Source organism: Xenopus laevis, chromosome 1L, assembly GCF_017654675.1.
Source record: "Xenopus laevis strain J_2021 chromosome 1L, Xenopus_laevis_v10.1, whole genome shotgun sequence".
Taxonomy (NCBI): Eukaryota; Metazoa; Chordata; class Amphibia; order Anura; family Pipidae; genus Xenopus; species Xenopus laevis.
Window position 1 is genome coordinate 190017845 of NC_054371.1, and position 13075 is coordinate 190030919.

The 13075-nt window shown below is 33.8% G+C and overlaps 1 protein-coding gene across 2 annotated transcripts in view; it reads left to right on the plus strand.

Moving 5' to 3' along the window:
• efna5.L (ephrin A5 L homeolog) overlaps positions 1-7842 on the plus strand; it is a 275283-nt gene extending 267441 nt beyond the window's left edge. For both annotated transcript variants that reach the window (XM_018264450.2, XM_018264443.2), the window contains one exon: positions 3721-7842. In XM_018264450.2, the coding sequence (XP_018119939.1) occupies positions 3721-3842 (122 nt within the window). In that variant the 3' untranslated portion in view covers positions 3843-7842. The remainder of the gene's footprint in view (positions 1-3720) is intronic.
• The last annotated feature ends 5233 nt before the right edge of the window (positions 7843-13075 follow it).

The window sequence follows — 13075 nt, forward strand, 5'->3', positions numbered from 1 at the left end:
TTGTAACATAGTTACCTAATAACATAGTGGGTTAAGTTTAAAAAAGACACACATCTATAAAGTTCAACTCAAGTCTGTATATAACCTGCCTAACTGCTAGTTGATCCAGAGGAAGGCAAAAAAAAAATTTGAAGCCTTTCCAATTTGCTTCAGAGGGGAAAACATTCCTTCCTGACTCCAAGATGGCAATCGGACTAGTCCCTGGATCTACTTGTAAGATGAGCTATCTTCCATAACCCTGTATTCCCTCACTTGCTAATAAGCCTTCTTAAAGCTATCTAATTTATCAGTCTGTATAACTGATTTAGGGAGAGAATTCCACATCTTCACTGTAAAAACAACTCTTCTTATTTAGACAAAACCTCTTTTCTTCTAACCTGAATGGGTGCCCTCTTCTGAGCTGGAAAGACCTATTGGTAAAAAAAAAAAGCATTAGATAGTGTATTGTTCGATCCCCATCTACATTTATACATAGTTATCATATCCCGCTTAAGTGTATCTTCTTCAGTGTGAACAACCCCAGCTTGGCCAGTCTTTCCTCATACAGTAGCTAAGATTTTCCATACCTTTTACCAGCTTAGTTGCCTTTCTCTGGGCCCTCTCTAATACAATAATGTCCTGTTTGAGCACTGGATACCAAAATGGTATGGCATATTCTAGATGGGGCCTTACCAGTGCTCTATGCAGTGGAAGAATACCCCCCTGTGAATCTATGCCCCTTTTAATACAGCTCAATACCTTACATATTTTTTACATCCCAGGTGCATGACTTTACATTTATCAACATTGAATCTCATTTGCCACTTAGCTGCCCAGAGTGTCAGTTTGTCAAGATCCTGTTGCAAGGATGCCACATCCTGGATGGAATTAATGGGGCTGAATAGTTTTGTGTCATATGCAAACACTGAAACATTACTGATACATTACCATCCCTTAAGTCATTAATGAACAAGTTAAATAAAAGTGAAACCAATACAGAGTCCTGAGGGACCCCACTAAGAAGCTTAAAATTGCGAAAATACAACATTTCACTACTTTACCTGACATTTTATAGGGTTAAAATATAATGTTGTTTTACACATCTACAAATTGTAAAAAAACCAGCATTTAATGTAGTTGTCACATATGTAGTTGATGTACTGTAGTTGCCCCGTCCAAATATATACACAGTTAGGTCCATAAATATTTGAACATTTTGGTTCTGTACATTACCACAATGAATTTTAAATGAAACAACTCAGATGCAGTTGAAATGCAGACTTTCAGCTTTAATTCAGTGGGTTGAACAAAAGAATTTCATAAAAATGTGAGTAGCTAAAGCCTTTTTTAAAACAATCACTTCATTTTAGGGGCTCAAAAGCAATTTGACAAAATGACTCATAGGCTATTTCATGGGCAGGTGTGGGCAATTCCTTTGCTATGTCATTATCAATAAAGCAGATAAAAGCCCTGGAGTTGACTTGAGGGGAGGTGCTTGTATGTGGAAGATTTTGCTGTGAACAAACAACATGCTGTCAAAGGAGCTCTCCATGCAGGTTAAACAAGCCATCCTTAAGCTGCAAAAACAGAAAAACCCCATCCGAGAAATTGCTACAATATTAGGAGTGGCAAAATCTACAGTTTGGTACATTCTGAGAAAGAAAGCGCTGGTGAACTCAGCAATGCAAAAAGACCTGGACGTCGCAGAATCATTTCCATGGTGAAGAGAAACCCTTTAACAAAGCCAAACAAGTGAACAACACTCTCCAGGAGGTAGGCGTATCAATATCCATAAAGAGAGGACTACATGAAAGTAAATACAGAGGGTGCACTGCAAGGTTCAAAACACTCATAAGCATCAAGAATAGAAAGGCTAGATTAGACTTTGCTAAATAAAAACATCTAAAAAAGCCAGCACAGTTCTGATAAAATATTCTTTGAACAGATGAAACCAAAATCAACCAGAATGATGGCAAGAAAATAGTATGGAGAAGGCGTGGAACAGCTCATGATCTAAAGCATACCACATCATCTATATAACATGGTGGAGGCAGTGTGATGGCTTGGGCGTGCATGGCTGCCAGTGGCACTGGGACTAGTGTTCATCAATGATGTGGCACAGGACAAAAGCAGCTGAATTAATTCTGAGGTGTTCAGAGACAAACTGTCTGCTCAAATCCAGCTAAATGTAGACAAATTGATTGGGAGGCGTTTCATAATACAGATGGACAATGACCCAAATCATACAGCCAAAGCAATCCAGGAGTTTATTAAAGTTTATTAAAGTAAAGAAGTGGACTATTCTTGAATGTAAGTCACCTGATCTGAACCCAATTGAGCATGCATTTAATTTGTTGAAGACTAAACTTCAGACAGAAAGGCCCACAAACAAACATCAACTGAAAGCCACTGCAGTAAAGACCTGGCAGAGCATTAAAAAGGAGGAAACCCAGAACCTGGTAATGTCCATGAGTTCAAGACTTCAGGCTGTCATTGCCAGCAAAGGGTTTTCAACCAAGTATTAGAAATGAACATTTTATTTTCAGTTTTTTAATTTGTCCAATTACTTTTGAGCCCCTTAAATGAAGTGATTGTGTTAAAAAAAAGCCTTTAGTTCCTCAAATTTTTATGCAATCTTTTTGTTCAACCCACTGAATTAAAACTGAAAGTCTGCAGTTCAACTGCATCTGAGTTGTTTAATTTAAAATTCATTGTGGTAATGTACAGAACCAAAAATATTTTAGCCACTACAGAACAATCATCAGTTGTTTTGTTCCTCCAGAGTAGAATTTTTGCAGTTGCCAAGAAAACCTCCCTTTTTAGAAAGCCCTCCAGGCTGCCATTTTGATACTTATGGGGTTAATGGCAATTTGTAACCTTGATTTTTTTTATATTGACAAGATACCATTTTTGAGCAGCCAAAACATTCCCTATAATTCACAACAAACATTTGTTCTGCTCCTGTTTTTCTTTCCTGTATTTTGTATTTTCTTTTCCTAGATGCAGAAAATAAACAGAATGCTTCTTCCCAGAAAATAGCTATAGACTGATGAAAAATTAGGAATTTTTGATTTTACACATCAAGTTTTCAGTGTTATTTTTTTTTTTTTTGAAACAGAAACAGCTATTTATGGCTCCAGCAAATTGAAGATGTTGTTAAAAAGTTGCAAGATTTTAGGTTTCAATTACGTCATTAGTTTAATAGATGACATCTGTATTTAAATAATTTTTATAGGTTTGCTATGTGATTTCATACCTAGATAACAATAACCAGTACATAACCGGAAAGAAATATTTCTATGAAGACCTTTACATTGCATTCTAGAATAGATTTTCTTCTTTGAAATATATAATATATCAGAATATACAGATGAAACTAAGGATGAAAAATCTGTAATAGCCTAGTTTGCCTGTATGAAATAGTTGGATTAATCAAGTATAATGTTAATGCAATGCGTTTACAGTGTTTTTTATTCAATTAATCTCACACGCTATTTATTATACACTGAAAAGTGTAATATGTCTATAATATATTGTTTAATAATGCTAAGTGAAATTACATCTATTTGTATATAAATGTAATTTTCCAAATATTATGTATTGATTGTACCGAGAGTGCATCCAGATTTAATCATTGTATTCTAGCCTAGATTAATGTCCTTCTAAAAGAACTGCTTGGATTTACAGTTAAGATATTTTTAGCGTAAATACTGATTTAAAGTCTGCTTCATATTTGAACAGATGATACAGTTCATGAATCAGCTGAGCCGTCCCGTGGTGAAAATGCAGCACCAGCACCGAGGATACCCAATTGGCTTTTAACAACCCTACTGTTTCTCCTGGCAATGCTTTTGACGTTATAGCACAGTGTACTTCACAGACAAGCTGCAGAGAAAATAGGATCTTGGAACATCATAGATCCATCTAACTGCTTCAACCAAGGAAGGAACTTTTTGTTTTGCTAATTTACAGTTGCTCTTTGTTTTTTTTTGGATTTTTTTCCCCCAAAGTTTCCACTGAACATGAATATAAAAAGAATAATGTACTTTATTACACTTCAGTCTTGGGTTTATCTTTCCAGTGCTGAAAAGACTTCTGACGAATATGCCAAATTTTTAGCAACACTAGTGATTCTAATTTTCCCTTGCATTTATTTTTAAGAAATCAGTTCATTTTATTCACTGTTAACTCATGTGGATAGAAAATGCTTGTGGCAAATAGTCCAAATAAAGTGAAAAATAGGAAGCCCATTGTCAAATACAAATTTCTACTCCAAACTACAATGTCATAATTATGGATCTGGATGTGAGCTGTTCTTTATCTTTCTAAACCACAAATTCCAGAGGATGTTTAGTGAACATGTATCTGTGTGCAAACAATAGTCCATAGCTTACTAGCGCTCTTACCTGCACTCTCTATACAGAGTTTTCCTTATTTGTTTTACTTTAACATATACTGAGCAAAGCTAAAGTGCACAACATTTCACTATTGCTACCAGTGGGCAGCGCAAAGCAGACACATCCCTCCAAGGTGCTATATGTTGATTTTGCCATTATTATATGACTCACATGCATTTTGTACATAAAGTGACCTTGCTCAACATAAACCTGAACAGAAGAAAGTTCAAACCACTTTCCTTTTTAACATTAATTCCTATCATTTCTGCTAAGTGGAATTTTACTTTACTAGATTTTGATGTCTGGTAATCATTTCACTATGACATTTTTGTTTACTTGGGAGATAAACATAATTGAAGAAATATTTGAGAGGAGTGCACTGCCATGAAAACACCATTCTGAATCAAGCTTCTGGTTTTCTCCTTTATTTGTGCAGATTTTAGTGATGGAGAGAATTTAGTGCAATGTCTCTCTTTATATTTTTGATATTAAAGGGGCCCTATATGCCTTTGTTCAACAGTAATAAAGGGTTCCTCTGTTGAATATGGATTTTAACAATTCCTTTAAATACATTTTTTTTAAAAGTTTGTGTATTATGTTCTACAAAACAATACAATTATTTAATTTTGTAAGTAACATAACCTCTTGAGTGTGGGAAAAAGAGGAAGTTATTTTGTTAGACATTTCTTTCCAGTAAAACCTACATTGAACATTTGCTATTTATTATAAAGCAGGACAGATAACAGATAGCAGCCCATGTATGCAGAACCCATTATATATCCTTTCCTAGGGAGAAAAACTAGCCTGAGTTAAACTGCTAATTATAATTTATATATAGTGTTTTTTTAATTGAATAGCCAGCACTTACTGTCAAGATCAAACCCTATTCTTTGGATATTGTTGTGAGCTCTGGTATATATTGCCTCTTCAATTATCACTTATCTCCCAAAAGCCATTACCAGTGTGATTTGAAGCATTTAGATGGTATGTAATATTTATTGTTAGGAATTATAACTGTTCAGGGTGCCTTGAGTTTTTTTTTTTTTTAATTACACCAAGAATTTGGCTCTGATATTAGGCATCCACCAAATGTATGTTGTATAATAAAGCTTTTAAAAACTGTGACTATGTTTAATATGAAAAAGTCAACTACATTGAAACATTTAATATATTTGTAAAAACAATATACTGTAGACCTGAAGCAACAGGATTGTCAAAGCTAGTCTGCAATGCTTTCTGCCTGGCAAAATAAAGTGTTTCCTAAAAATAGAAATGCATTGGAAGTTTGAAGAAGAGCCTTCAAAACTCCAGGTGCAGGGGTTGCTTTCTTGAATATAGTATTATGCAATTTTTTTTAGAACATGTATACAATAAACTACAACAAAGCACAGAATTATGCATTGTGGATATAACCTAAAGAGATACAAGTATATTATAATTACCTGGCTGCTGGAGGAGCCAGTAACTTACAGCTGTACTTTAGAGAAGGCTTTGGCAGTAAGGGGATTCACCTCTGTACTATAGTTTCCATTGGTATTTTCCATGGGAATAACAGAACTTATTGGTTTTCAAGGGCTTATTAATATAGTCAAAGCAGGTAGTCTTGCCCTTGTTAACATCAGGTAATGCAATAAATAATTTATTGAATAAAAAAAATAACACAAACATGAGCATTGTTCAAATAAACTTTTGGAAATTTTTAACAACATTTAGTGCTATTGCAGCTGGTTCAGTTAACAAGAGAACTAGAGCCAACAGCACCTGTAAATTAATTATGTTGTGTGTTTAAGAAAATAAAAGCCTTAACTATGTTTTAGGAATTTTGATTTTAATTATTTTTATTTATCATTGGACATTAAACAGCAATTCTCTTTTTCCCCTAAGGGCGAGAAAAAGAAAATCTTGAAACCACTATATACATGACAGTCATTGGCTGGAACTTGGAGTGGTTGAATCCTGGTAACAGAAAAAAAAATCAAATAAAAAATTAACAATCTTGAAGTTCTGGAGGTTTTTTCACCTTCAGTTTTAGATAATCATTTCTTACCTATCTGAAGGATGTTGGCGCAAATTTGAGACTGCTCATTGCACTTGAGAGACCACTTTTGGTAAAGTCTCCTTGGCTTTCTTTTTCACTCACTTTCTCTCCTTCTTTCCCTCTCTCCCATGAACTATTAAGACCAAGGAAAGGGTAATTTACTAACCCATATTCCTGGTTGTCTGTAGCTTTTCAACTTGAAGCAGGGGATTAAGCATCAGTCTGTTTGGTGGATACTGTGTATCCTTTAACACAAAAGGTAACATTTCATGTTAGATTAGAATATTGTTTTGTATTGTACCTTCTCGGATGGCAAAGAATATAAGATATAGTAAAACAAAAACATACCTTCTTTAAATTCTGTATTATTAGCAACCTATGCTGTATATAGTGTTTGATAATAAAGTATTGAATCAATTCTTATGTCTTTTGTAAGTAAATACATTAGACTTTCTGGCCACAAACATCATATTTGTTACTATACAGAACAAAGAAGCTTCAAGATTCTTCTAAGACATGCTTAGTTGTTTTCACAAGCGCTCCATAGACCATAACCCAGAGCAACACCACATTTAATGATCAATGTTTTGTACTAAATGTTTATAGGTCTAATGTAAGAGCACTCTGTATTTTTTGGCATGTTGAGTTAAAAGGGTGTAAGGGATTTTTATGCAGAACTTGTTTATGATAATTTTCAGGGGATTCGTTTTTGTGCTCTTTCACATGCTTGTTAGCCATGTATCAAAGACATACATTTATTTTTATGCCAGAAAAGCAGTGAACAAGAAATTTAGTCTTTATGTTATAACATTGTGAAAAGCTATTTTTTACATCATCACTGATAGTACAAATCAAAATATTTGCATCTTCACTGGACAGTGTTATTTTAACTTCATAATGTCCTACAATAAATGTTATGTACTGAACCCCTATATATCCTTGGCCACATATTAGAAATCTCTCCCTTTTTCTTTTCTGCTCTATCTTTCTCTTTTCAAATTGTGAATGAGCAGATCAGTCCTTCTTTTGGCATCACTGAGTTTTTCCCAGGCATTCATCCCAAGGTTTTTTTCAGATCTGAGACAAATCTTCGTACGATACGCTTATTGCCATTGTCTGTACAGTTTAATAGATGCTGGCATGTTGAAGGTTACCCATGAGTCTACAAAATCTGTTTTCCATACTTACTCTTGACATCTCATTGAAACCACTCATTGTGTGTGCATCTGAGTAAGAAAGTCCGGCTCAGTGTGGTTCTGTGCTTGTTCTACCCTGCTTTGCACTTACTATTCATTAAGTGCTGTTTTGAAATGCTTACATTATAAGAATTAAAAAAAAAATGTTTAAAAAAATCATAAACTGTATTTGTATATACACGTGTCCGTACAATTATACTTAAATAAAAAATGAAAGATTGTCATCATTTTATTTGAATTGTCCATCTGACTTTATTTGAATTGCCCATCTGCCTTTTTTCCTGCTTGTTATCCAACTTGCAAAAAGAAAAGTCTTTTACAATAATTATCATTTTCCAAAAACAGTTGGTTTGCAACATGTCCAATCATAGAAGCCATTATCTACAATCCATTGTACATTTTATAAGCAGACACATTGTAGGGGTTGTTGTTTTCTATTAAAGTTTGGGTAATGGTTTTCTATAAAAGTTGTTTCAGTAAAGATATATGATTCAAAAACACTAGTCAGACTTAAGACATATAAAAAATATGCCTTAAAAAATTGTATCTACCTTTAAAGTTACGGTAATTAGCATATAATGGGAGGCACTGTGTTACCCCATCCTACATCCTACAACAGAGGTGAGGGCTTGACACTAGAACCTTTCAGACCTCTCCCTCACACACACTCATGAACCGTCAACAAAATACAATTTTGTTTTGGGAAGCTAATAAAACAAATGATAAATCAGAGGGGCAATCACAAGGAGAATTACACTTCTGACCTGGTGTCCTGATCAATGACTATCCTGTAAATTAGTTTTATCTTTAAAATAAGCAATAGTGAAGATACAAGTGGATATAAGAGATGTAACTGTTCCAGTATAACAAAAATAAATGCACTTATGAAAAAAACGTTTTGATGAAAACCTACATTATAAAGGCCCTGTATATTTTTCCGAGATATAATGATATTTACTTACTAAACCTTTTCAGACCCTTTCAAATATAACAATTTATTTTGAATTGTCACAGTATTTAGACAGGTGATAGCTGTCAGCACTGCTGTTTAACAGCCCAGATCATTTCGCTCCATAGAGAAGAATGCTGTTCCAATGTTCAAAAGCAGTCAAACACATTCTTATGAAGCTATACATGAATCAGGTTTGATGAACATACCAGTTCATTAAAACTTTCCTGACTGTTAAATTGAACTGTTGGGAATCAGAAATTCAATCTTATATAAGGAAAACTGAACCAGACACAAACACATGCAATGATGTTGTGATGTGTTTCCCATATCTAGGTACATTCAGATGAATGAATTTGCCTTTCATGAAACATGTAACATTTTCCCTTATCAAAAGAAAGTACCTTCATAAGGAATGTTTTCTAATTTGGAAAAAAAGTTACTCCAATATACTTTAATGAGTAGAGTAGTAAATACCAACATAAATGTTAAGCAACAGCATCTGCAGTATGTGTGGAATACCTAAAATACATTTTAAGCATGCTAAACCAGAAAGTACTGTAATGCAAAGACTAGAGGGTCCATGAGATTTTCTGCCATCAAATTTTCTGTTTATGGGGCAGATTTACTAAGGTTCGAGTGAATTTTCGAATTTGAAAAAGTTCGAATTTCGAAGTAATTTTTTTCGATTTGAATGATTCAAAGTAAAAATCGTTTGACTATTCAACCATTCGATAATCAAAGTACTCTTTAAAAAAACTTCGACTTCAATACTTTCGCCAAATTAAACCTGTGGAAGTGCTATGTTAGCCTATAGGGACCTTCCAGTGCATTTTTCTAAGTTTTTGGCATTCAAAGGAAAAACGTACAATAGTACGATAAAATCGTTCAAATCGTACAATTCGAAGTACGATCGGAATACGATCGTATGATGCTAAAAATCCTACGAATTTGAATTTCATAGGATTCAATTCGATGGTCGAATTTCGAAGTATTTTACACTTCGAAATTCGACCCTTGATAAATCTGCCCCATGTGTCTTAAACTTTGCCATGTGCTTAAATCATCACGCAGGAGCAATATGAATAAATATTGCTATTACGCTTTGCATCTGTAAATTACATAATGGTAAATAACTATTGAATTATCTTTAATTAAAAGCAAAGAATTGGTTAATTAGGATATCAGTCAATGCCAGGAACAGCATTCTATCTATGGATTATCCAAAATTCACAGGCAGTTAAATACACATTTTTTTTATGGTTAAAACTCTCAAATTCAAATTGTGAATTATCCAAACTCGATTAGAGTCTTTAATTCGAATTTTGAAATTTATCATAATCTGGCCCTTTAAGAACTCAAATTCGACTATTTGCCATTTAAAACCTGCTGAGTTCATGACAAGTTAATGGGAGAGGTCCAGGGACCAATTTGGACGTTAGTAGGCTTCCTGACATTCGAGTTTTTTTCAGGGAAAAAAATCTAATCGAGTTTAGTCTAATTCAATTCAAGTTTTTGAGTAAAATTTGTGCAAGTTTTAGATATTCGTTTTTTTTTATTAAAAAATAACCCCCAATCAAATTTCGAGTTAAAGAAGTTTAAAAAAAACTCACATGAATTCAAAATCCGAACTTTAATAAATGTGCCTCTACTTGTTTGATTTCTAGTAGTATAAATAACTCAAGCATTTTTGTTATTTATGCACTCTAAGGGGCAGATTTATCAAGGGTCGAATTAAAAATTGAAAATTCAAATTTTCAAGTTTTTTATGGTCAAAACTGTCAAATTCGACTAAGGGAGTTCTTCAAATTCGATTCAAGTTCTTTTAAAAAAAAAAATCGAATTCGATTTTAGAGATTAATCATACTCTGGCCCTTTAAGAACTCGAAATTCGACTATTCACCGCCTTAAAGCCTGCCGAATTCCTGTTTAAGTCAATGGGAGAGGTCCAGGGATCAATTTGGAGTTGTATTCAGCCTTCCTGAAATTTTTTCAGAGAAAAAAACTCTAATTGAGTTTTTAAAATTAGAATCAAACGCGATTCAAATTTGATTCGAGTTATCTGGTCGATTCCATTCATCCGAGTTTAAAATTTTTTATTTGTTTTTATAAATTTTGATTTAAAATTTATTGAATTTCTAATTTATTGAATTTCTAATTTATTGAATTTCTAATTTATTGGAGTTATGGGGAATTTTTTAAAAACTCACATGAATTCGAAATCCGACCTTTAATAAATGTGCTACCCAACTACTTTAACAGTATTTTTGTAATACATTAATAATAAGTATTGCATCTCCTCAGCCTCCAGTTGTTTTTAGAGTTGCAACAGGGTGTGTTAAGAATTGAAAAATAATATGTTCTTCATGCCTTTGGCAATCATGCAATTAACGTTATCTGTATAATGCTTATCCAAAATAATGTTTTTAAAGGTGAAGGCAGATAATAACTTTGTATACAAAGAAGGTTCTGTAATTGTAGGAAAGAAATGATGTAAAACCACATCTGATAAAACAAAAAAGGAGCCCATAGCCGACAGCAAAACAGCATGTTCTTATATGAGTAACTGATTAATATGTTGTGTATATATATATATATATATATTCTTTCTCATCACCCTACCTTACAGATGTTCTTTGTTCAAATTGCACTGAACTGTAGAATGATGTACAGATACACCATCTTGCAGGTCTTTTGAGGTGATCTTTGGGTTGTCTGTAACCATTCTCACAATCTTCCGCATATGCTGCTCCTGTATTTTTCATGGCCTGCCAGGCTTTACAGCAACTGTAAAGCCTATGGTATGGCAACTGTGCCTGTGGCCTTTCAATTCCTGATTACATTCCTTACCGTTGAAACTGACAGTTTAAACCACTGAGATAGCTTTTTGTAGCCTTCCCCAAACCATGATACTGAACAATCTTTGTTTTCACATCTTTTGAGAGTTGCTTTGAGGATCCCAAGCTGTCACTCTTCAAACAGAAGCACAACTTGCAATTGGCCACCTTAAATACATTTTCTCATGATTGGACACACCTGCCTATGAAGTTCAAGGCTTAACGAGATAATCCAAAAGTTGGTGTTGCCAGTAATCAGCATTGAGCAGTTACATGCATTCAAATTAACAAAATTACAAGGGCACCCAATTTTTGCACAGCCACTTTTTTTACATTTGATTTAATTTAATTTAATACTGCTTCACTAAAAATCTTTTTTCAGAAAACACCCCAGTACTCAGATGTTCCTGGGAAATGAAAGACATACCACTGTTATATTTTTGTTGAAAGTGGAGTAAATTATTATGCAGCCTGAGAGCGGTTCCCAATCCGGTGAGTATCCGCACTCCAAGGCAAATGCTTGCATGTATAGCCAGGGTGCATGGTTATAATGTATGTATATCCACGAATATCAAGAAACCTGCACACCCATATAAAACTTCACTTTTTTATTGTGTTGTATCAAAGTCCAACGTTAAGGTCCTCATTAGGACCTTTTTTAAGGATGATACAATGCCATTTCAACAAACTTTAAATAATCTAATACATTTGAATCCACCAATCAGTGCTTGTTATCCGAGTCAATTAAGTGATTTAAACCATGTGACCATCTTTACCTATGTGGCATATGTCAGAATTTCCACCCAAATGTTGTTATATAATCATCATGAACATTCATCATATATATATATATATATATATAAAACCCTCTCAACAAACCGCACTCCAAGGACTTGTGAGTTGTCAAAAATCAAAATGCCTTTATTTCAACGTTTCGGCTCTCACTCGTGAGCCGTCTTCAGGAAAGTGGGTGAGAGCCGAAACGTTGAAATAAAGGCATTTTGATTTTTGACAACTCACAAGTCCTTGGAGTGCGGTTTGTTGAGAGGGTTTGATAGTGATATTTTTACCTGCACCCAGGCGGATGTTTTTTGGAAGAGAGTGCACCTGACTAGGACTGTTCTATATATATATATATATATATATATATATATATATATATATATATATATATATATATATATATATATATATATATATATATAAAATTAATATTATAAATTAGTGTATAAAACCATGTGTAAAATACAATTTAAAAACACATATATATATAAATTACAATAAAACACTCAACAACTTAGCTTCTTTATTATGCTCCACAAAAAAAATTATTTTGTTGGGAGGTGCACAATTTTCACAAGCCTCCTTATTCATAAAACAAAGTAGGAACAAAGGCACACTCCACTCCACACAAAAATTTCAAATCCTCCTTATTAAGGTGAGATCCCAGCAGACGTTTTGGGGCCAAGCCCCTTTATTAAGTGCTACTTACAAAACGTGCTTGGAAAAATTCTTTTAAGGGGAGGTCAACCAGATACCTACAGTGACTACAGTGATGACATCATAAAAATGAATGACATATACAATGGTCTATATACCCAATACAATATATATCTCATTCTAAAAGGATACATAATACATTAGTGGCATAACAGTCTATCTTTCTGACAGTTACAAGT